General features: G+C 40.3%; 2 protein-coding genes across 4 annotated transcripts in view; both read right to left on the bottom strand.

Moving 5' to 3' along the window:
* The window catches only part of PARL (presenilin associated rhomboid like), a 530,597-nt gene that overhangs the window by 495,192 nt on the left and 13,880 nt on the right, over nt 1–21,525 (bottom strand). For 2 of the 3 annotated variants that reach the window (XM_060241906.1, XM_060241908.1), the window contains 3 exons: nt 20,555–20,656; nt 18,612–18,709; nt 18,099–18,397 (listed from right to left, as the gene is read on the bottom strand). In XM_060241906.1, coding sequence (XP_060097889.1) covers nt 18,301–18,397; nt 18,612–18,709; nt 20,555–20,656 — 297 coding nt within the window. In that variant the 3' untranslated portion in view covers nt 18,099–18,300. Of the gene's footprint in view, nt 1–18,098; nt 18,398–18,611; nt 18,710–20,554; nt 20,657–21,525 lie in introns of those variants that run through there. The other variant, XM_060241907.1, reaches the window with a different exon arrangement.
* Nucleotides 5,114–13,000, bottom strand: MAP6D1 (MAP6 domain containing 1). Its single transcript, XM_060241909.1, has 3 exons — nt 12,349–13,000; nt 8,748–8,865; nt 5,114–5,932 (listed from the first exon to the last, which is right to left on the bottom strand). The coding sequence occupies exons 1-3, from the start codon at nt 12,921–12,923 to the stop codon at nt 5,855–5,857; spliced, it is 771 nt and encodes a 256-aa protein (XP_060097892.1). The 5' UTR covers nt 12,924–13,000; the 3' UTR covers nt 5,114–5,854.

The following is a 21,525-nucleotide window of genomic DNA, read 5'->3' as shown; positions in this document are numbered from 1 at the left end:
CTTTGTGCTCATGCAGTATATTGTTTAAATGAGGCATTTGCATACATGATGAAGCAACAACTGAGGTACAGACTGGTAACCCAGGCAGTTGTGGTGGTATGCTAGCCATGCAAGAGCAAGCTTTCAATTAAGATATGCTATTGGGACCATAGCACAGGTATCAGCTGTGAAAGGCAGTACCTTTGCCATGTCTTGGTCGGTGTGCCTCTTGTGGTCTTTCCTGGATAAACAAGATTTTGTCAAGGTTATCCATGCTCTGATCCCATCCAGATTAAGCTATTATAGTGAGCTGTACACATCAGTTGTCTTCAGGGAATGGAAGCTTCCAATTTTCATATTATTGTGTCAAGTTGACCGACAGTCATTAACAACTGAGAGTATATTCCACAACTCTTGAAAAAATTGCACTTATTGACATTTAGACATAAATCAAAGCTCCTGCTTCCCTAGAATTCTAGCCTTTTTTTTTCATGCTCTGAAAAACAACTTTTTATACTATAATAAGAACTGTCAATACTGACTTTCAAGCAACTACCATACAAGTTATATATCACTTGTTAATTGTCTGTTGATTCACTTAATACAAGAGAGACAGGATCATCTCAGTAGTAGCATCCCAACTCTGGAAAACCCTTCATTTGCCTGGTATCCACTTTATCTAGCTTCAGGTACAAGTTAAAAAAAAGTACTCATATTTCTCTGTTCCCTCTGTAGGTAAAATTCTTGCATTCTTAGGTTTGTGCAATATTTTATAGGCATGTAATTTATTTTTATGTACTGTTTTTAGTTTACCTGTTAGCCTCCTGGGAAACATTTGAGTTGAAAAGAGGATACAAAACTTTTAAATTAATTAAAATATATTCAAAAGTTAACTTGAAGAACTTCAGAGTCATATGAACATTCATTTTGTACTCCTTTCACAACATTCACTATAATTGTTGATCCTTATGTACAATACTCAGATCCCTGTTGCCTATGAGGACATAGCATACAGTAACCTCCCTCTCTCTCCAGTGGAGACTGATCCCTACTGAGTGTACTATATGCCCCTTTGGCTATGAAACAGAAGCAAAGTGGGGAAAGGGATCAGACATCCTTCTAGCCAAAGTGCTGAGTCTTACGCTGAAGTAAAAATATCTACAAAGTGTCTTATTAACTACTGCTGCCATCCAAATTTTACACTTTCACCAAAGTCTTGAATTGGGATATCTATTAAATTTATACACTTCAATCCCACCTGGTCAGTTAGACCTATCCAGTATTTGTTTCTTATATTGTGTCTACAGATTGCTGCACCCCAGTTGTCAATAAGCTATGTAGCCTTAAAAATAAAATGATGCTTCACTTTTCCTTGACCTGTAGTTTTTCTAAAATATTCACTTTATGAATAAGTCGATAGTAGAAAGAGATCAGTTTTAAAAATTGCTGTATGATAGCAAGGCTTGAAGAGCATGTTGCTATAGCAACTGACTGCTACCAGAAAAAGGCTATTTTAAAAAACAGATTAAATGAGTTGGGAGAGGAATCTTAGAACTGATTCATACATTGAACATAATGTGAACGAGAGCACTGTGAACTCTTTACAGCTTATAATATCCACTGAGATTACGGTATCTACTAGATAGGAATGCCAACTCCACCTTGGAAAATTCTTGGAATAGTTGAGCTGCGGAGGGCAGGGACCTCAGCTGGGTATAATACCTAGGTCTACCCTCCAAAGCAGTTGTAATCCTGGGAGATCTCCAGGCCCCACCTGGAGGCTGGCAACCCTACTACAAGGTCACAGCCCAACACATAGCTGTATAGTTATTGCATAATAATCTGCATGTGGGGAGTGGGGTTTGTAATATTTACTACACTAAAGTGCTTCCCAGGTATGAAGTGGCTTTAAATTTTGAATAATTTTTTTACTTTGTAAATTAAATGATTATACCTATTTCTGATTTACTATAGCAGGAAGCACCACTGTGACTGCATAATGTTACTCCTGTGTAATCCTACTTATGTAAAAAGTTGCTGAAGCCATTCTGGAAACAGCTCCAAAGCCACTTCCTACCTCAATTTTTTAAAATACCTAAGCATTCTGCTATGGGAAGTGAGCATATATCTTCAGAAGGATAGATGTTCAATTCACATTCACACTTGCAGTGGGAATCTGATAACAGATACCTGTTCACTGATGTGGTTGCAGCATGGTGCCAACAAACACACAGTAGAGGTTGCACAGTGTCCACAAATATGAGGAGAGCTGACTCCATCATGACAAACTTTGATTTGATCAGAACTATGTCTGGAAAATGTGTAGGCTCTGACCAGAACTCCAACTCTTGTTTCCCGTATCACTGTGGTTTCTTCCCATAGTCTTATTGGAACACAGGCTTCTGGCGGTTGCTTCTAAAGTGGAGCATGTTCCATCTAGGGTCATGCTTCAGTCCAGACATATATAATATATCATGTGAAGAGCAATGCTCTGATCCTGTGCAAGACATTTATTATGAGAGACAGGTTTCCCATGCAGAATTTCCCTCCCAGGAACACAAAACAACATTGCTGTAAGTTGTTTGGTACAGCGGAAATTAGTACTAGCAGGTTCAGTCCAAGTTCAGAACCAGATGCCCCAGTCCAAAAATCACATCACATTTTAAGGGAAGGGGAGAGAACTCTACCAACACATCAGTTGATGTGCAGCTTTCAATTAATTAACTGATCTGTAGCCGACCTTTCTCACTGAGAACTCTTGATTAAACTATTTGTTCCTGCACCAGAGCACATCTCTCAATAGTTTCCATTAAACAAAAGACAGAAAAGAACTTGTAGCCAAAATACATTTTATTAAATTATTTTTACTCCATAAAATACAAACTTCATGTTTAGTTTTGTTGCTTTCATCTTTTTTTAAAATAAATATATTAAATTAACATCTTAAACCAAATAGGCAGAATGGACAGTAATTTGCTTAGTAAAATTCAAGACTGCAATTAACTGAATTAGTGAAAAACTGTTTAAAGACATCAGAAAAAGATCAATCAAGCAGTACTAACAAGTTTGTTTACTCAGAACATTCAACATGCAAATAAGAATATTTTAACTAAGTTCCTGGGGGAGGGGGGGGAATGATTCTTCCCCCACTCCAGAGGAAAATGTTCTCACTAGCAAACTTGAAACAAACAATGTGGTCTTTCACTCAGTTACAAAAAATATGGTGACTGGGCTCCAAGAACAATGTCCTGGGGGAGTCTGTACATGTGTCACTCCAAAAGTAGACCCACCTCAATTCTCATGCTGCCTGGAAAATTGCTTCTAAAATGGAAACATTTGCGAAGTAGTTTGTGAAATAGCATGTGAGGCTAGTGGTCAATGAAAAAACAAAACAAAACAACCTCATTAAAAATACAATTGAGTATGCCTGAGTGCTTGGGCATATCTAAAGTTGCTCTTGGAATCCTGGTTGATGGATTCAATCAAGTTTGGCACATCTAAATCCCACTGAAAACAATACAATGTATGCATGCAGCTATACTTTAGCCTTATCAATCAATGGGATTTGGGTATGCCTAAATTTCCCTGAATTATGTCAAACAATGATACTTTCTTGTTCAGTGCATATCTCAAGAGGGAAGGAAAGATTGACAGCCAGTTGTGAGCAATATTTCCTTCATTCTAATAAGCCAGTGTCAGATTTAAGAACTCTCACCTAAAGCTCTCTGAGACACCAAGGCATACACAGAGCTCTTGCTACCTATGCAGTCATCCCAGTTCTGCAGTCCAGTGAAACTCATCTGTGAGTAGAAGATCCATGTGCACATCAGAGAGTCCACACATGCATGCCAGAGTCCCTGAGATCAGGGCAACATGAATGAAAAGAAATTATAAAGCTCATATTTTATACATCTCCCAGATAAAAGAATACAATATGAGGAACTGAACTATCACTAAGAAATGGGGACCCTAGACAAGATTAACTACAAAATCACTGGTAGAATAACATAACTTAAAAATAACTCCAGTATGTAATATTCATTTATCTAGTACTAGCGTTTCTGATGCACAAGCAATAATTATAAGATTTTCAAGGCAATAAATTTTCTACCTTACATATTAAAAGGGTTAATAAAATAATAAGTGTACTCTTTTTAATGAAAAAAAGCCATACATCATCTTTAAATACAGTATATACACTCACATTAAATTGCACTGTGAAAAGTCAGTCATTGCTTTAGAGTGGTCTATTAACAATTCTCTAAGTTAAAGATAGTGCTACTATTTCCCAATAAATGTTGGTACTTTGTCAGGAATGTTGTAGGGGTTTTTTATGTTGTTGCTGTTGTGTTGTTGTTTTGAAAAACTGACTCTTCTCACACACAGCATTAAAGGTCAATCCAAGCCTTCAAAATAGCAGTGCCAAAGTTTTGGAATGCAATTTTTGAAGAAATACATAAATGCTCCTCTTGCTAGTAAAGTTAAATTTCTTTGTGTAGTCGTTTGTTATACCAAGCCTCCTAGATGTCAGCCATTTAAGTTAGTAAAGATTTATTGCTGCTGTAATCTAACAACTGTATATTGTGCTTTTAGTTGTATTTGTATGATTCAGAATCCTTATTAGGATGCTTTAATGTCAAGACTCTGTGGGATTCAGTGATACAAAATAAATAGTCACCACCACTTCTAAACTTTCCACTTTATTTATTTATTTAATTTCTATCCTGCTTTTCTCCCCAATGGCAACCCAAAGCAGCTTACGTCATTCTTCTCACCTCCATTTTATCCTCACAACAACCTTGTGAGGTAGATTAGGCTGAAAACCTGTGACTGGCCCAAGGTCACCCAGAGAGCTTCTGTGGCACAAGTGGGCATTTGAACCTGGATCTTCCAGATATTAGTCCAAAACTATTTACAACCACACCACACTGGCTGTCCCCTAATTTGTGGTAATGTCCTTAAGTTTACTGAAACTTATTATCAATATAATGCATTTTGGATAGAGCCTAGATTTTTCACATCCAAAATTACAACTTGTTCCTTCTTATTGGAGGAACTCTGGTGTGTCAGAATAATTGTTAACATGAAGGGAATTTTTACCTAGCCTTGAAGTACACAGGATTTGGTTTTGGCCAACCTCACAGGTAATGATGCAGAGTTCTATGGAGGCTAGGGATGCTGATAACATGTTTCTCCAATAGAAAAAGAATCTGATATGAGCTACATCCTCTACCAAAGGACATTGTGGAATGAGTTAAGTCAGGATAAAAGAGGGAACCCAGAAAGCATCTAATATCAAGAAGTCTTAGAAAGGCAGAGCTTTGCTTCTACTTTTTCCAAATGTCCTCAAAAATCCCTTCAGAACAAACAATGCTCTGGGACAAATCGGTAAAGGGTCATAATACCAACCCTGAGACACCATAGTTCCTGCAACAACAGGAGATCATTTCTGAGATGGACTCCCAGATATAAAATAAAAAGTTCAAAAGCCATTCAGAGTCCCTTTTACTGATCTATGGGGATTTTGTTTTGCTACAAACCTTGACCTGCCACCTGTGTATTTAGGCAGATGCACGTTGTCTCATGTTGCTGTTGCTATCCAAATTCAGTGCCTTAAGCATGATGCCAGCCTAATCAGTAATGAGCCCATTTCTATGAAAATAGGTCATTCTTCACAGTATGTTATGCAGTCTCCAACTCATGTGCTTTTATGATTTACATGTTCATAACAGATGCATACATCCTGATAATTACTGTAGCAATTCTGAATTATACTTCCTCTTATCTCAACCCCACTCATTAAAATTGCATAGCAGTACATTTTTACAATTTTAACATTCAAGCTGCCTAAACAGGAAATATGTGTGATCCAGATTCATACATTAAGGATGCGAGATGAAGCCTGGAAAACTGCAGAAGGATTGGGAGAGAACTTAGCCTTCACTTCAGGTACCTAGAGCAGAAAAAGGAAAACCATAGGTTAGCACTATTTTTATGCACAAAGATGTTGTGGACTCCAGTCACCCTTTAAATTAAGACCACAAAGGGATCCCTGTTACTGTGATGTCATGGAGAAATGACTCGAAGTCTGTTCTACGGGAATATAGCTCATGTCTATTATCTGGGTTAAAAGGTTATATTTTCCTTTGAATTTAGATTTGGCTGATAAATAAAGTCTTGCCAAAGGTCATCTAGTGAGCTTCATGGCCAAAAGACAATTGAACTTGGATTTCCCCACACACAAACACAACAGCAACATGGTTCAGGAAGAATATGCTATGTCAAAATGAGGTGTCTGAAGGAAATCCTAATCTGTGTGTGGTTGCTGCTGAAAATCCCTTACCCATGTTGCAGTCCAGATGTGAGGACTCTTCTTTCCCTGTGCACTTGTCCAAGTATGTGCAGTGTTAGCGTGCCAGCATCAGTAATCTCCATGGATATGCAAAATTAATGGATCACTATGTTGGGGACAATCACATTGAACAGTATTCAAATGTTAGCCCCTGCAGGTAGACTGTCATAATGAGCAAGGTCTTTTCAACAGCAACAAATGGCAGATCAGTACATTTGAACTGGTCCTGCCTTTTGGGGGCTACATGCAAGTGGTGAAAATGGGGGAGGTATATCATCCTTACATAGGGTCAAATTGGAAGTCATGATTCTCCAGACCTCAGGAGGCCTACCCACAAATGTTTCACATATCAGCTCTTTACATATGACGACAGTTACACAGTTGTTCATAAACACAGCATAATGCCCATATTATGACTGAATGTTCAAATGCATAATAAACACAAAACAGCTAGAATTTACCCTGATATATGAAGATCATAATTAAACTGATAGAAAGCAGCAATACACATTATTTTGCCAATAAATTTAACTATGTAAAAGTCCCAATGCTCCAGCTTCCTTATATTTGTACTATTAAAGATGGTGGCTTGCATATGACATCATGTTGTTTTTGAAAATCACCTATCAGGTTAAGTTAATTAAAAGATAAATCCAAATGGTCCCATTTTGAAATCCCGTAAGCCAAGTGTCCCAATCTGTGCTAGAGAGTACGTACACAGTGCAGTTCTAAGAAGAGTCACACCCATCTAAACCCATTAAAATCAATGGGTTTACAAGGGTGTAACTTTGCATAGGACTGCATTGAGAATATTGTGGTCTCTGTCCACATTAACATGTTGCTGCTAAGGCAATATTTCTAGAGGAAACTGAATATTAGAGGCCTGAAAGAAACTCTGTATATTTATATATATTCTAAATTAATTACTCGACTGTCAAGGAAGGAGAGAGATAATATTTCAATTTCTGCAGGAGTCTGGCAGTCCTCTCCTTGATACAACTTCTTTTAAAGGATTTTATAATTGGGACAGCCTATCCAAATTAATTTATCTTGTTGATTGCTTTTTCTGCCAAATATTAATCAGTTCCTAAAAAGATGCTTGAACATTATTAGGAAAAGATAAATTTTGTCTGCAACCAGTATATCTGTGATTTTGAAGATACAGCACTGTTTGTTATGCTGCTGTCTTTACTCAGACATTCAAATCAGTTGGTTGTCTCCTGTTCTAGACAATATTAGTTCTTGGTCTATTTGCCAAAATTATGTATCTTTTAAATGATAGCAAGATGAGAGTTACGAGATGCATGGCCCCATTTGCCCTTCCAATAAGGAGAATTAAAGCCAAGTTTATTAAGCCCTGAGGGCAAGGAGCTAGAGGATTAACTTAATTCTTAGGGCTTATGGGGTTTTTTATTTTATTTTGGTTATGATCATCATGGGAATTTTGTACAGATAACCCGTGATGCCAGTCTGTATTTATTTCTTTTTAAAATGTTATCTTTGACTAGATGTGCACAAAAACTCAGATTGCAGTAAAGCCAGTTAATCTTTAAAGTGCCAGATTGTACCCCCAATTCAGCTGTAGCTGCGTACAACAATTAGAGGTCCCATGTGGAGATTTGTATCCCCATCTGTATTTAAACACAGAGAGAGAGCGACAGACAGCTCAGTTGGGCCTAAATAACTATAACTGCATATGGAGACTACAACTGAATGTGCATCTATTTGCCAACACATGGACTAAATACATTCCTGCAGAAGCCAGGTCTTTGTCTTAGGAAACCTGGTCCTACCAGTTCATTTAACCCAACAGTCCTCTGGAGTTAGGATGAGGCAGACAGAAAAAGGAAACCCAACCCTGGACGAAAAGCAAAGTAAAACCAGCCCACTTTGCATAGGAAATATTCCCGACAATTAGGATCTCAGCAGAAGAAATATCCAGATGCTTCTGAAATGTGTCTGTGTGTACCACAAAAGGTTCTTCTGTGATGAAGTAACCAGAATTATGCTCTACGGCAGCTAAGGGGTTTCTTGCTGGGGAACATTGACTTCTGGAAGTAGGGATTAAGTCCTGCCCTCTGCTTAGCTAAGAGGCATTGCATATTATTTTGATTTGTATATTGATGATCTCTGGTTGTTTTGATTCTGTTTTAATTGTTGTATTTGAATCATTATGGGGATTCTTCTGAGATGTATTTTTAAAATAATATTGTCCTTTCAAATAAAAAGTGAGCTAAAATACCTTCAAAATAAATCTGTCTTCTGGAATCAGAGTGTCTGCTTTGTTGCTTCAAAAGTCCAACATAGCAGTTCTTGGAATTTAAATAATCATTCACTGCACTGCTGTTTTCATGACTTGCATCCTACTTACATTATTAAACTCCTACATTTCAAAAGTTTTGCAAAGTACATTTACCTTAAAGTCTGCCTTGTAGCTAGTTTCTTTCACAAAGTGATCCTCTGGGATAATGAATCCTTGTTTCTTCTTTGAGGTCCGGGATCGTTTTGCTCCAGTCCATGGGCGATACTCTTGCCTAAAATGAGTTTGCAGATCAAATCAATACAAAAATGTGGACAGTGACACTTTGAAATAGAGGGGCAACTGTATGCTTACAACATTGGAAACAGTAAACTGCAACAGTTTGGTGTAGTGGTTAAGTGTGCGAACTCTTATCTGGGAGAACCAGGTTTGATTCCCCACTCCTCCACCTGCACCTGCTGGAATGGCTCTGGGTCAGCCATAGGTCTGGCAAAGGTTGTCCTTGAAAGGGCAGCTGCTGTGAGAGCTCTCTCCAGCCCCACCCACCTCACAGGGTGTCTGTTGTGGGGGAGGAAGGTAAAGGAGATTGTGAGCCGCTCTGAGACTCTTCGGAGTGGAGGGCGGGATATAAATCCAATATCATCTTCTTCTTCTTCTTCTTCTTCTTCTTATATTGAACAATAGGAATTTATGTGGACAAAGGGTTTGAAATTTACTTTAAGTTCTAATCTTAAGGAGAATTTTTATAAGATGGTATATCGTTGGTTTATATCTCCAGATAAATAGTCCACAAAGGTATTTCTAGTTTATGCTGGAAATGTAATTATCATGAAGGGACATTTTATCACATGTGATGGACTTGTAAGAAAGTAAAAAAAAATTGGACACAAATGCAAGTATTAATACAGAAGATTTCAAAGACTAATATACAATTGAAACCAGAGTCCTTTCTGTTAGGATTAATAGACAATCAGTTGGAAATAAGCCATGGAACTGTATTTCTAGATATGATTATGAGAGCAAGACTATTACACACTTAGAAATGGAAGTGTCCAACAATACCTACAACAGAAGAATGGTCGGAGAAGCTGTTGGACCTTGCAGCAACGGTTAAACTTACTGCATTGGCTAGGGAAAAGACAATTAGTTTATTACAGATTGGAAACCCCTTAAAGCAGGGGTGTCAAACATGCAGCCCGAGGGCCAGATCAGGTCCCCGGAGAGCTCCTATCAGGCCCACGAGCAACTCACAGTCATCTGCTTCCTGCTCTCTCTCTTTCTTCCTTCTGCATCACAGCTTGCTTTGTCAGGTACCCTCAATTGCACAGGAGCTACAGAGCAAAGCCTCTGTTTTCTCCATTGGCTGACCAGCACATGAAGCAACTTATGTACAAAAGCTTGCAATGCCCAGTCATTTCACATTTTCCCCTGGGTCTTGGGCTCAAAGCATTGACCATGAGATTTCTGTAATGAATGTCAATAAATCAAAAGTAGTTTTGCAACTTACAGACATGCATCTGAACAACACCTGAACAGCATACGCAGTATTGCTACAGCACATACATTGTCTCCAAATTTTGATGCAATAATTCAGAGCAAAAGGTGTCAGTTATCAGAAACTGTTAAATAAACAAAATATTGCAAGACTGCTGCTAATCTTGCAAGCATATTTTATTTTGGGTTTTTAAAAAAAAAAAAATCTTTAACTGTGTATGTCTGTGTCTTTTATAAAGTTTATATCTCCACTACCTGGCTTTACAATTGTATGACACACATGGCTTGGCCCAACAACGGCTCATATTAATACTGTATCTGGTCATAATTACAAATGAGTTTGGCACCCCTGCCTTTCTTTATAGCCTTTTTTTTTGCAGGAAAAAGGCAATATTGATGATTTGTGGGTTTTATTATTAAGATATTAAGATAGAAAAAAGAGACAGTTATTTATTCTATACATAGAGCAAGGGAAAACTTTGAAGTCAAACTTATATTTGTTGTAGGGAAAATCAGAAGCCTTCTATTTTATGTACATTTTTTATTTTATCTTCTCAATAAAAACTAGGAGAAATTAAAAATGCAAAAATATACTAAATAATGTTATCTGCCTCTGCCCCCCAAAAGACTAAGGTAGGTATAGTATGCGATAAAAGCAGCTATCAATACTCAAAAAGCAATGCACAAAGGGCACACATATCATCTCAGATATAGAGTTAGATCTAACCAACTTTTCATCTGATGAAAAAGGAAAGAGGGGTCCCCCTTAGCCAAAAAAGAACAGAGATCATAGGAACTGTATGGACAAAAGCCAAGCAGGACATGTACTGCAGTAAACAGGAGAAATGGGTAAGACTGTATTAAAAAGATGGCTGGATCTAACCCTTAGTACTCAAGACTAAAATCACAACATATGGCTACTTCCTGGGCACTGTAACACCCCTACACACATTCCTTGTTGTCTGGCAAATGTTCTTCAGCTACACATCCTTCTCCTGTCCTTGGTACCAACTGGAGATGATACCATTGCTCTGACAATAAGGTCCTTTGTACTTATGTACCCCTCGCCTCCCCGCTTCTCTTGGATGGGATACAAAACCATATAGGACAGCTGCCCTGCCCTGGAACAAGCTGAGTCAAGATTAAAAACAAATTAAAATGAGATTTCCTTTTTAAGAGTCAGATTTCCACAGGGAAGAGTAATCTAGGATATTGTCATGGAAGGAAGAGGGCACCAAATGAGCCACTCTGCACTTTAAAATAAAATAGGAAGGTCAAGCCAGGACACTTCTTGAAATCCTCAGCTCAAAATCTCAGCTGAAGGAGAAAGATTGCAGGATGCCTTGACTGTTGTTGGGGGGGGGCTTGCAAAGGACCCCCAGAACTTCAAAAGGAGACTATACCCACCTAGAGTAGCCTTGGGTAATACAGAGCTTTGATATACTGGGATCCCCCTCAAAAGGGGTGGGGGAATGAACTTGCCTGGAAAAACAGCAAGGAAAAAATGTTTCGCTATTTGTTTTCTATATATATAATATACTAAATGCATTAATGATTTGTACTCTTCTTAATGGGTCTAAGGAAAAGGGATGAGCATTAAGTAATCTTTGGGAATTAGTTTCCTGGAACATTCCCTTTTTATAAATAGTGTGGGGGTTTAAGTAAACAGCTGTGACATCTGTTTTTTGGCACTATGTTTGAGTTTTGTATTCTGGAGGCAAGTGCTGGGAGGAGATCAGTGGTGACAAGGGGAATAAATAAGGATACCTTCTGGTCCTACTAGGAAAACACAAAGAGCAATGCCTAGCATAGTATCAAAATCCTTACCCCTGGACCCACAGACCTAGGTGACAGGATGCTGCTACCTGGCTTACTTCACATTACCCTGTTCCTTCACAGGAAGCACATTCTGTACCAGGAAGTCCCCCACCCACCAACAATACAAAGGAAAGCCAAATGTATACTCCGTGATGTGCACATTTTATTTCATTAGCATTCAAGTTCAAGGATGTTGCATTCATTCATCCCCAGCTTTCCAGCCCATGCACCTAATGCAAACTCCAGCTATGACAAACCAGGCAAGTTAGTGGAAGTCCTTCCTGTGAAGGAAAAGCCTGACGTGTGAGGTGATCTTCGGCACTAATGAGGAAGCAAATGCACTCTGCACATGTTCAGAGGCTCCCTCTTTCTTACACTTCTCCCAGCCGCCCTGCTAGACCTGGACGCCCAGAAGAGGCAGGCAAACACTCGGTTAAGGCCCTACCTGTAGGAGGTGGTCTTGCGGACGCCTGGCGGCGAGGCAGAGGACCACATTTGCTTAAATCCGCTGTACTTTCTGCCCGCCTCTTGCTCAGTTGTTGGCAACACGTACACGTGGGAACCTCCGTGGATCGTGGCGTGGGAAGAGGCTGCAGCGGGGGGCGCCCCCAGGGGTTTCCCCCTCTTGCACTCCCCGATCCACGGCAGGGCGTCCCGCTTTTGCACCGGCCACGCTCGGAAATCCTGCTGGTACTGGGTCTCTGCCGCGAAGGACTCTTTCCGGCGGCCGCCACCGCCGCCTCGCCCCTTTTTCGACGGCCTCTTGACGCCCGCCAGGCTAGCCTGCTGCAGCGAGGGGGCGGACGCCGACACAGGCAGGGCAGAGGCCGCCCGGGGATGGCCATGGGGGCGGCCACCTGTTGGGATCCTTGACTGCTGTGCGGCGCCCCCACCCTCCTCTGCCGGCTCTTCGATGTCAGAGTAATTGTGGATGGTAAGCGGCACGGCCAGATCCGACTTGTCCAGCTGGTTCCAGAAGCGCGCCAGGCAGCAGACCCGAGTGATGCAGGGCCAGGCCATGGCGGCAGCAACATGCAAGGAGGGGTGGTTGGCTGAAGGGATGGAGCAAGCAGAAGGGGGGAGCCTTCTCTCACAGGGGAAGGGGGGGGGGCTGCAGTAAGAGAGGAAGGCTCTCCTGCGCCTAGTTACACTTCCAGCGCGCCCCTTTGCTTGTCAATAGCAGCACCTCCTCCGCGCCTCCCCCCACCCCCTGTTCCTTTGGTCAATATCAGCCCCTGGTTGTGGTTCCCAGACACGTGATGCCCCATGTGCACCATCACCCCCCCCCCCCCCACACACACACAGATGGAGCTTAATGCAGCAGCATCTGCCAGGGATGCAAAAAATAAAAAGGGGGGGTAAGACATAACACCAGTCACTGAGCTTTCTGCCATCCTATTTTTCCCACATGCTGTCTAGGAAATCTCTTGCATTACTGCTCCCTTAATCAAATCAGGCCAACTCAACACACATAGGCACACATTTTCAAAGGGATTCTAGTAAGATTATTTTTGAGTACTGTCTGATTGAATTGCTTTTCATCTTTTGTAATCTATCTTGAGTCTCAGTGAGGAAGGCATACTATAAATAGTAATCTGTGATGGGGGGATCAATACTAAGAAACCAAAGGAAATGCATCTTCTCGAGTTTAGCAGATGTTCTTGTAATGTTCACAAGAGAATCTGGAGTGATATGCACAGACTGCAGAAATCACCAATGCACACACACCCCAAATCACAGAGCATTCCTTTTCATCTTCATTAGCTTGCTGTATTCAAGTACAATACTTTACAGAAAATGCATTTTGCATGCACTATGGTAAAACACAATCCACACAAAAGGTAAAGGGACCTGCTACTTAATAGTTCATGTATAAGAACTCACATGGTTTACTGTGTACCATAATTTTTTAGTACCATCAAAAGTGCATCTGTATGTCACCACTCCTAAGAAAAGCATGGAAGTGAGACTTGACCTTTGCAGTTTAATGTCTTGTTTAACAGATGGCTAAAGGCTGTAATGCAATGATATTATTTTTTACAGTCAGCCGCAGTGATTACTAAATAATTAAAATTCCCTATTGCATAATATACAAGACTATAAGATACCAGCCCTTAATAAGGCTACTTCTAATCAGATGTTTAAAAAAACAAACTGCAGAATGCCATTAATGAAATAGATGAATGCAGGGGTCATTTTGTAGAAAAATAGGTGGCAGAGCTCATTAGCATAACTAATTAGCATATGCCACCCCCACCCCAGCCAAAAGCAACCTGATGCAAGAAAGGAGAGCCCCTGGCCAGCAAGGCATGCTTGGGCTGGCTAGAGATCCAGCCAGCCCAAGCAGGCCTCACTTGCCTGGCACTCTCCTGGGCTGCCCCCCCCCCCAGGCAAACCAGCCACCACCCAAAATCACATAAGAACTGGAGAAAGGGTGGCATAGGCTTCTCCAGGGGTTAATGGAGGTTGCTGGGGGCATGGCAAAGCCCCTGGTGGCTGGCTGGCTGCCCGCTCTCCTAATCCAGGGATGGTTATGCAGCTAATCCTACTATTCAATGGACAAGGTAGGTGGGGAGGAAGAGGGGAAACCGTCAGAAAGGTTCAGGAGCTGTGCTCCTGTGAGCTCCTGCTGAATCTGAGGCCTGGATGGTTTGAAAGTCCTGGTCAAATTGCCATTTGATACCAAAGAATATGTAATTCTCATTGTGATGACACAAAAAGCAGTTAGGGTTTTCCTTCCATGTGTTCTCATAGAATCAGAGTTGGACAAGGCCAGTCAGGCCATCTGGTCCAACCCCCTGCTCAATGCATGCTCAGCCTAGAGCAGGTGTGGCCAAACTGTGGCTCAGGAGCCACATGTGGCTGTTTCACATATATTGTGTGGCTCTTGAAGCCCTGTCAGCCAGCTTGGAGAAGGCATTTTCTCTTTAAATCACTTGTTCAAGTCAAGCCAGCTGGTAGCTTGGAGAATGCATTTAAAGTTAGTTGCGTTCTTTCCACCTCTCCCTACCCCATCTATTTTGCCACCTGGTGGGAAGGGAGGGATACAAATGACAAATAAACTAAAATTTTGCTTTGCTTGCTTTCTTCCTCCCTCAAACATCTGACATTCATGCCTTGCAGCTCTCCAACATCTGACATTTATTCTGTGTGGCTTACATTAAGCAAGTTTGGCCATCCCTGGCATAGAGCATCCATGACAAGTGTTTGTCCAACCATTGCTTAAAAATTGCCCGTGATGGAGAGCTTACCACTTCCCTGGGTAGCTGATTCCACGGTTGAACAACTCTTACTGTAGTTATGCCAGTAAAGGTTCGGTGACTATAAACCCTTACTGCTAAGATAAAGGAGGTGGGAAATGTTAGCCTTCCTTTAAAGCCTCAAGAGTTCAGAAGGAATCAAGTTTGGTGTAGCAGTTAGGAGTGGCAGGTTTGATTCCCCACTCTTCCACATGTAGCTGCTGGGTGATCTTGAGCCAGTCAGTTCTCGAAAGAGCTGCTGTCTCACAAGCAGATCTCAAAGAGCTCTCTCAGCCCCATCTACCTCACAGAGTGTCCTTTGTGGGGAGAGGAAGGAAGGAGATTGTAAGCCGCTCTGAGATTCTGAATAAAGGGCAAGGTATAAATACAATATCTTCTTCTTCTGTTTGCCCACATAATAGGGAATGGGGCGGACGTTAACAGATCTCTGCCCAATTCCCTATCATGTGAGCAAATATGTAGGATGACGTTTCCTTTTGAACTCTTAGGCTTTAAAGGAGGGCTATCATTTTCCAAAGTAGCAGTGATTTTGAAGACTTTGAAGTCTTTGCTGATCAGTTTCAGCAGGCCAACTCCGAAAAGTTTCAGTATCACTAAATCAAATAAGGTTATAATTTGTTCCATACTTTACAGATCAGTTTATTTATGATTTCAATTTTTAAAAAATGTGTAGTACCCACTAGAAGCAGCAAATGGCGTACTTATTGTCTATTTCAAAATGATTCAAAAAGATCAGAAGGAAATTGTGCTGTTTTCTGGCAGCAAAAAGTTGAGTATTGAAAGGAACAAAGCGCCTGTCCAGCAGTTACACTGCATGGCTTACTTTGTAACCAAGAAAGTGGAAAAACTCTTTGGAAAAGTGAGTTATACAGCAGCAGTTGCCTCCTTCTAAATGTTTGTGTAACTCCTGTAGTTTTCACAAGTCCGTTAACCCCAAACCAAGTGACTATGATACAAACAACTGAAGTGAAAATAGACTACAGCAGGGGTGGCCAATGGTAGCTCTCCAGATATTTTTTTGCCTACAACTCCCATCAGCCCCAGCCACTGGCCATGCTGGCACAACATTAACTGTAGGGAAGATCAAAACTATGAAACTGAAGGTCTATTCAGTGTCAACCAACTATAAATCTCTTTCTTTTAGCAAACCGACTTAAGCAAATAGCCTCCTGGCAGTTTGAGTGCTTTGTGAAAATATTACTTATGTGGCAGGAAAAAACATCAAGGTTTAAATTTCAGAAACCATTAGATTCTAACCTTTTTAAATAGTATTGTTTCTGTAACACATATCCAAAGCAAAATCATTTTAAAATATTAGAGCACCTCTTTGGCATAAATATACCTGGCAGTTAACACAAGTTCTCAATTTATCTATTTAAGCTATTAAGTAGTAAACACTGGTTCTGTGTTTGGCAGCAGAATTCTCAGGAACTCATATAGAAAGGATGTTACTCTATTCTAGCATCATGATTTGAAGGAAAGGTTGTGTAAGTGCTATTCTGTTTCAACTAGGATGAAGAAAAATCCCCTTGTGTTCCTTTTCTTACTCAAAGCTTGTTTGTTTTTTCTCTTCCCACTTCTTATTGAATACTGCCAAATCAAGTTACAAATGATACAGTTCAGGTTTTAATCAAAGTCCTGAGACCAGTTATTGCAGTTCCAAGAAAGTCAGTGGGTTTTGAGTAAAACACAGTTCCATAAGCAAGGAGGCTCTGAAACTTGTGTTTGTTGAACAGCAGCCCTCCCTGCCTTACAGTGAACCACTTTTAAAAAATGAGAGCATTTCAAAAGCCATCTGTGTCTGCTGTTAAAAAAAGCAAACATCCTATTGAAGATGCTTGGGAATGCTTAAAGTAGACCACATTCAGTCTTTTAGACACTGGGTGTTGTGCATGCATGCACACATCAGCAGGGCACCATCTTTGTATGTGCTCCATAGGCCACAAGGCACAATTCTTGTGCACTTCACTACATTTTGTTAGTCGGTCTATGAGATGTTGCCCTTGGCTGCATCAACTGAATACAGCCACAAGCAAGACTATCACCTGTTGCCAGAAAGCTCAAGTAACTCTCTTGTGGAATTAAATTTGATTACCACCAGATCATTTTCAGATTTAGGACTGTGACAAGTTATAACAATTCTAATGTCTGATGTGTAATCCCACAAAGTCAGACTAGATATGACATGTGTTACAAACATCTCCCTTTCCCACAGTCTTAAAAAAACCAAATTAAAAGTAGCCTCCTAAGAAGAGGACTGAAAGGCTTCTTCACCCTTTCCTCTGAGCTTTCCTCCTAGTTTTGTTTTTTTTGAAAAATGAAAGATATCTGTTGGCTGTTGTAGATTTTCTGGGCTGTGTGGCCATGGTCTTGGCATTGTGTCTCACAATGCCAAGACCACAGCCACACAGCCCGGAAAATCTACAACAGCCAATGGACTCTGGCCGTGAAAACCTTTGACAACATATTGAAAGGTATCTGTTTCTGTGTATCATGTCCAGTTTGGGGTTAAAGCTGTATGCCATCATAACATACACTGTAATGCAGGCTGCTGCCCAACACCTATATTTGCTGATTCTCTCAGCCCACATTAGGGCTTTATAAATATGTACCTATGTTATACTACAGAAACCACTACTTTAGTCAGACACACAAAATGCAGAATAAGACGATGACAAGGAGAACAATAAAATATAAACCAGAATTCATAGCAAAGGTGCATCTAAAAAAATTCACAGCACTGTATGCCAGTAATTCAATACCCGTTTGCAGCCATGTTTTGTAACATTACAATTGCTCCGCAGGTTTGACACAAATATGCTCACTATTTTCAACTGTTGTATATCTTGTGTTAAAAATTAAAATTAAACCAATGGGCCACAATCCAAATAAGGAAACTCCAAAATAGTCCAGAAAAAAATAACAGCTCACTTCATAAAGCAATAAGGTAAATCTTTATTGTTTCAGTTCTACCACATTTACTATCAAATGTAATTATTTTCAAGTGAGGGTTGCCACATTAGAAACTAAAGATTCCAATACCCAATATTGGGTGGCAGCAGAATAACTAGTCCACTTTCAGATCTTCGAGTAGCACGCTGTGGCTGTTCAGGCATCTTCTACAATACATCCATAACTCACTTCTTTGAACTCCCCGTCCTTATGTTATGCCAAGCCTTCACCAGTGGTTCTCTGTTCTTCCAAATAAGTTCATTTCCATACGTTACATACCACCTTAAAGCAACAAACACAGCTGAAATTCCATCATGTGATGCATTATAGATGTAACAAATATTTACCAGATAAATAACATGAAGTCACTGGATGAAAACCATCTCAGTAATAACTTAGTGTCTATAACATGAAAACCACTATATTTTTCAGCACTATTTTCATTATGAAGTAGTGTCACACTGCCATAGTAATATAATATATTTTAAAAACTTACATGCCAAACAGAGCTCCCCCAAGATGAGCAGCATGATCAAAAAACTTCCAACCCAAAACAAGTCCTGCACTGTCCATTGCAATAATGGCTTTTAGAGCCTAGAAGTAAGTAACAAGTATGGCACTGATAAGACTCCAGCAGACAACAAAATTAAGCATGTGTTTCAGTAGGTCAAAAACAGGAAAATTATGAAAACATTCCTCATAAAAATTATCTTCCACCATGCATAGGCAGTAGCCTTTAAGAACATAAGATTCCTACTGTATCAGACCAGGGTTGCACCTAGTCCATCATAATGTTTCACATAGCAGCCAACCAGTTAGCCCTGTAGGGCCAACAAGCAAGGCACAGAGGCCAAGGCCTTTTCCTGATGTTGCTGTCAAGAGTCTACCCCAGATTGTATCCTCTTGTCATATAACTGTTGCCATTGTTGTATGACTGACCTTGAACACTTTTGAGTGAGACAGCCTGCATTCCATTCTGAAAGATGTAATTGCTACTTTGCTTTCGCTTTAGCTATCGTGCACCCCTCTTAGTTATCTTAGCAATTTGTTAACATGGCAACCAAGGTCGAGCTGGAGGAGATTGGGGGAACTGCTAGATATGGCACCTGGACTGTAGTAAGGGGGGGGGGGTGAGATGCAGAATACCCGCCAAATGCGCCCGCTGCTTTTTGCCACGCTTTGCTTGAATTGCTAACGGCCCACCAAGGGTATATAGGTGGTGCCTCTGAGCTGGAATCCCAGTTTCAGCAAATCATTGTATTGCTCTAAGATGCTTGGAATAAACGTTTGATTCTATTATCTGCGTGTTCCTTGACTTTGGGGTCTGACAGCTGCCTCTTAGCACTGGTATTCAGAGGTTTACTGCCTCTGCACCTATCCTCCATTAATCTAACCCTCTTTTAAAGCCATCTATGATTACAGCCATCACTACCATCTACTGGCAGCAAATGCCACAATTTTATTACTTGTTGAGTGAAGAATTATTTCCTTGTGTTTATCCTGTATGTATTTGCCCACCAACTTCATTGGGTGTCTTGAGTTCTACTATTACAGGAAGAGGAGAAAAAACTCTTTCTCCATCCCATGAATAATTTTATAAAGAGTGAGTGTAAGGGCTGTACTTGGATTTGGACTGGATCCTAGTTACTACAACCTTGACTTCTATGTTGGTCTCAGTGGGCTGAGCAAATCATTTTCTCCAAGTCTTAGCTCACCACAGGTAAAATAGGAACCGGGGGGGGGGGGGAGGTTAGGGAATATCTAGCAACAAGCTGTATCACAATTAGGGCAACAGGACCAAAAGCTCAAAACTGCTCTAACTAACAAAATGCTAGATGCATCACAAAATATATGTCAATTATGGCAGATTAGAGTTCTGTTTTTATTGTGTAAAGCACAGCATTAAGTCAGCCAAACTGACACAGAAAACCTACAACTCACCACTGGAATACTAAAAGTGTACCAAAGCTGCAATTAGTTACTTTTGAAAGAGCCCCAAATTTTAAACACTTTCCTCCAATGGTTATTTTAAATGCAGCATTTTAAGACATTAAATCTTTGCTATTAGGATACAGATATTGAGATGGGAGGAGAAATGAGGGAAACATTCAAAAGCAGTTTATGATATAGCAAGGGGATCTGCTGTTCATATTCCGTTTGTCACAACCAAAGTAGGGCTTTAGATCCTGGTCCACAATTTTAGCAGTAACGAAACAGCTAGAAATGTCAGAATTTTGCCTACTCAGAAGTGAAATGCCACAACGTAATGCAAATATACACTATTCATTAGTATAAAAGAACACAGTGCAACAGTGAATTGTGCCTTGAGCTAAAATTAACTTTAAAATTGCATGCAGCTTTGAAATACTGATAAAATAGAAGTGTGCTTAGCTAATTGACAAGCAGAAAAAGGAAAGGCGGACTCCAACAGCTACTTACATTTCCAGCTGTAAATGTGAACATTGGAAGAAATATTATAGCAAGCTTGGCTTCTGGCATCTTTGTACATACAGCTGCAAGGATGGTCATTATAGCACCCGACTAGAATTACATTTAAATACAAGTTAAATTAAGAACATTACTATTATCTTGTGCTATTACTTTGCAACATCAGACAAGAATATTAATTTCATTTTAGAATAGAAATATAAAAAGGTAATGGTAGTCCCCTGTGCAAGCACCGAGTCATTACTGACCCAAAGCGTGATGTCACATCATGACGTTTTCTTGGTAGAGTTTTTGTTATGGGATAGTTTGCCATTGCCTTCCCCAGTCATCTATGCTTTACACTCAGGAAGCTGGGTACTCATTTTACCAACCTCAGAAGGATGGAAGGTTGAGTCAACCCTGAGCTGGCTACTTGAATCCAACTTCTATTCCAGTCAAAACATATGTAAGGTGGGAAAAGAACCAGCAGGAACCCAGGTCTACTAGCTTCAAAGTCCCCAAACACTGCAGCATTCCACAGCAGTTTGAAAGTAATTATTTCAGTAAAAGGATCTGAGCCAAATTGCTTAAGAAATCATAGTATTTTTACTCAGACACAAAGCTTTTTTAGTCTAAAATGATCCGGCAGAAATTGCCCTGACCTGGATAGCCCAGGCTAGCCCAAAGGTCAGCCCTGGTTAGTATTTGGATGGAAGACCAGGAATACAAGGGTCACAATGCAGATGCAGGCAATGGTCAACTAACCTCACAGTGTCACCATGAGTCAGCAGCAACTTGACAGCACTTTATACCACCTCCAGAAATGTATACAGTATCAAAAACACTTTCATGAAAACTACAACAGTTGCAACATATCCAACTTATTTGCAACACTAACAAACTCAACTAAATTTACAACGCTATGCAGCTTGCAGCCATATTCTATGAAATTTTACTTAGTAAATCCCATCCAGTCTTAATTT

Source organism: Heteronotia binoei, chromosome 6 (genome assembly GCF_032191835.1).
Source record: "Heteronotia binoei isolate CCM8104 ecotype False Entrance Well chromosome 6, APGP_CSIRO_Hbin_v1, whole genome shotgun sequence".
Classification (NCBI taxonomy): domain Eukaryota; kingdom Metazoa; phylum Chordata; class Lepidosauria; order Squamata; family Gekkonidae; genus Heteronotia; species Heteronotia binoei.
The sequence above is the reverse complement of the archived record's forward strand: the minus strand, read 5'-3'. Positions and strand labels throughout refer to the sequence as shown.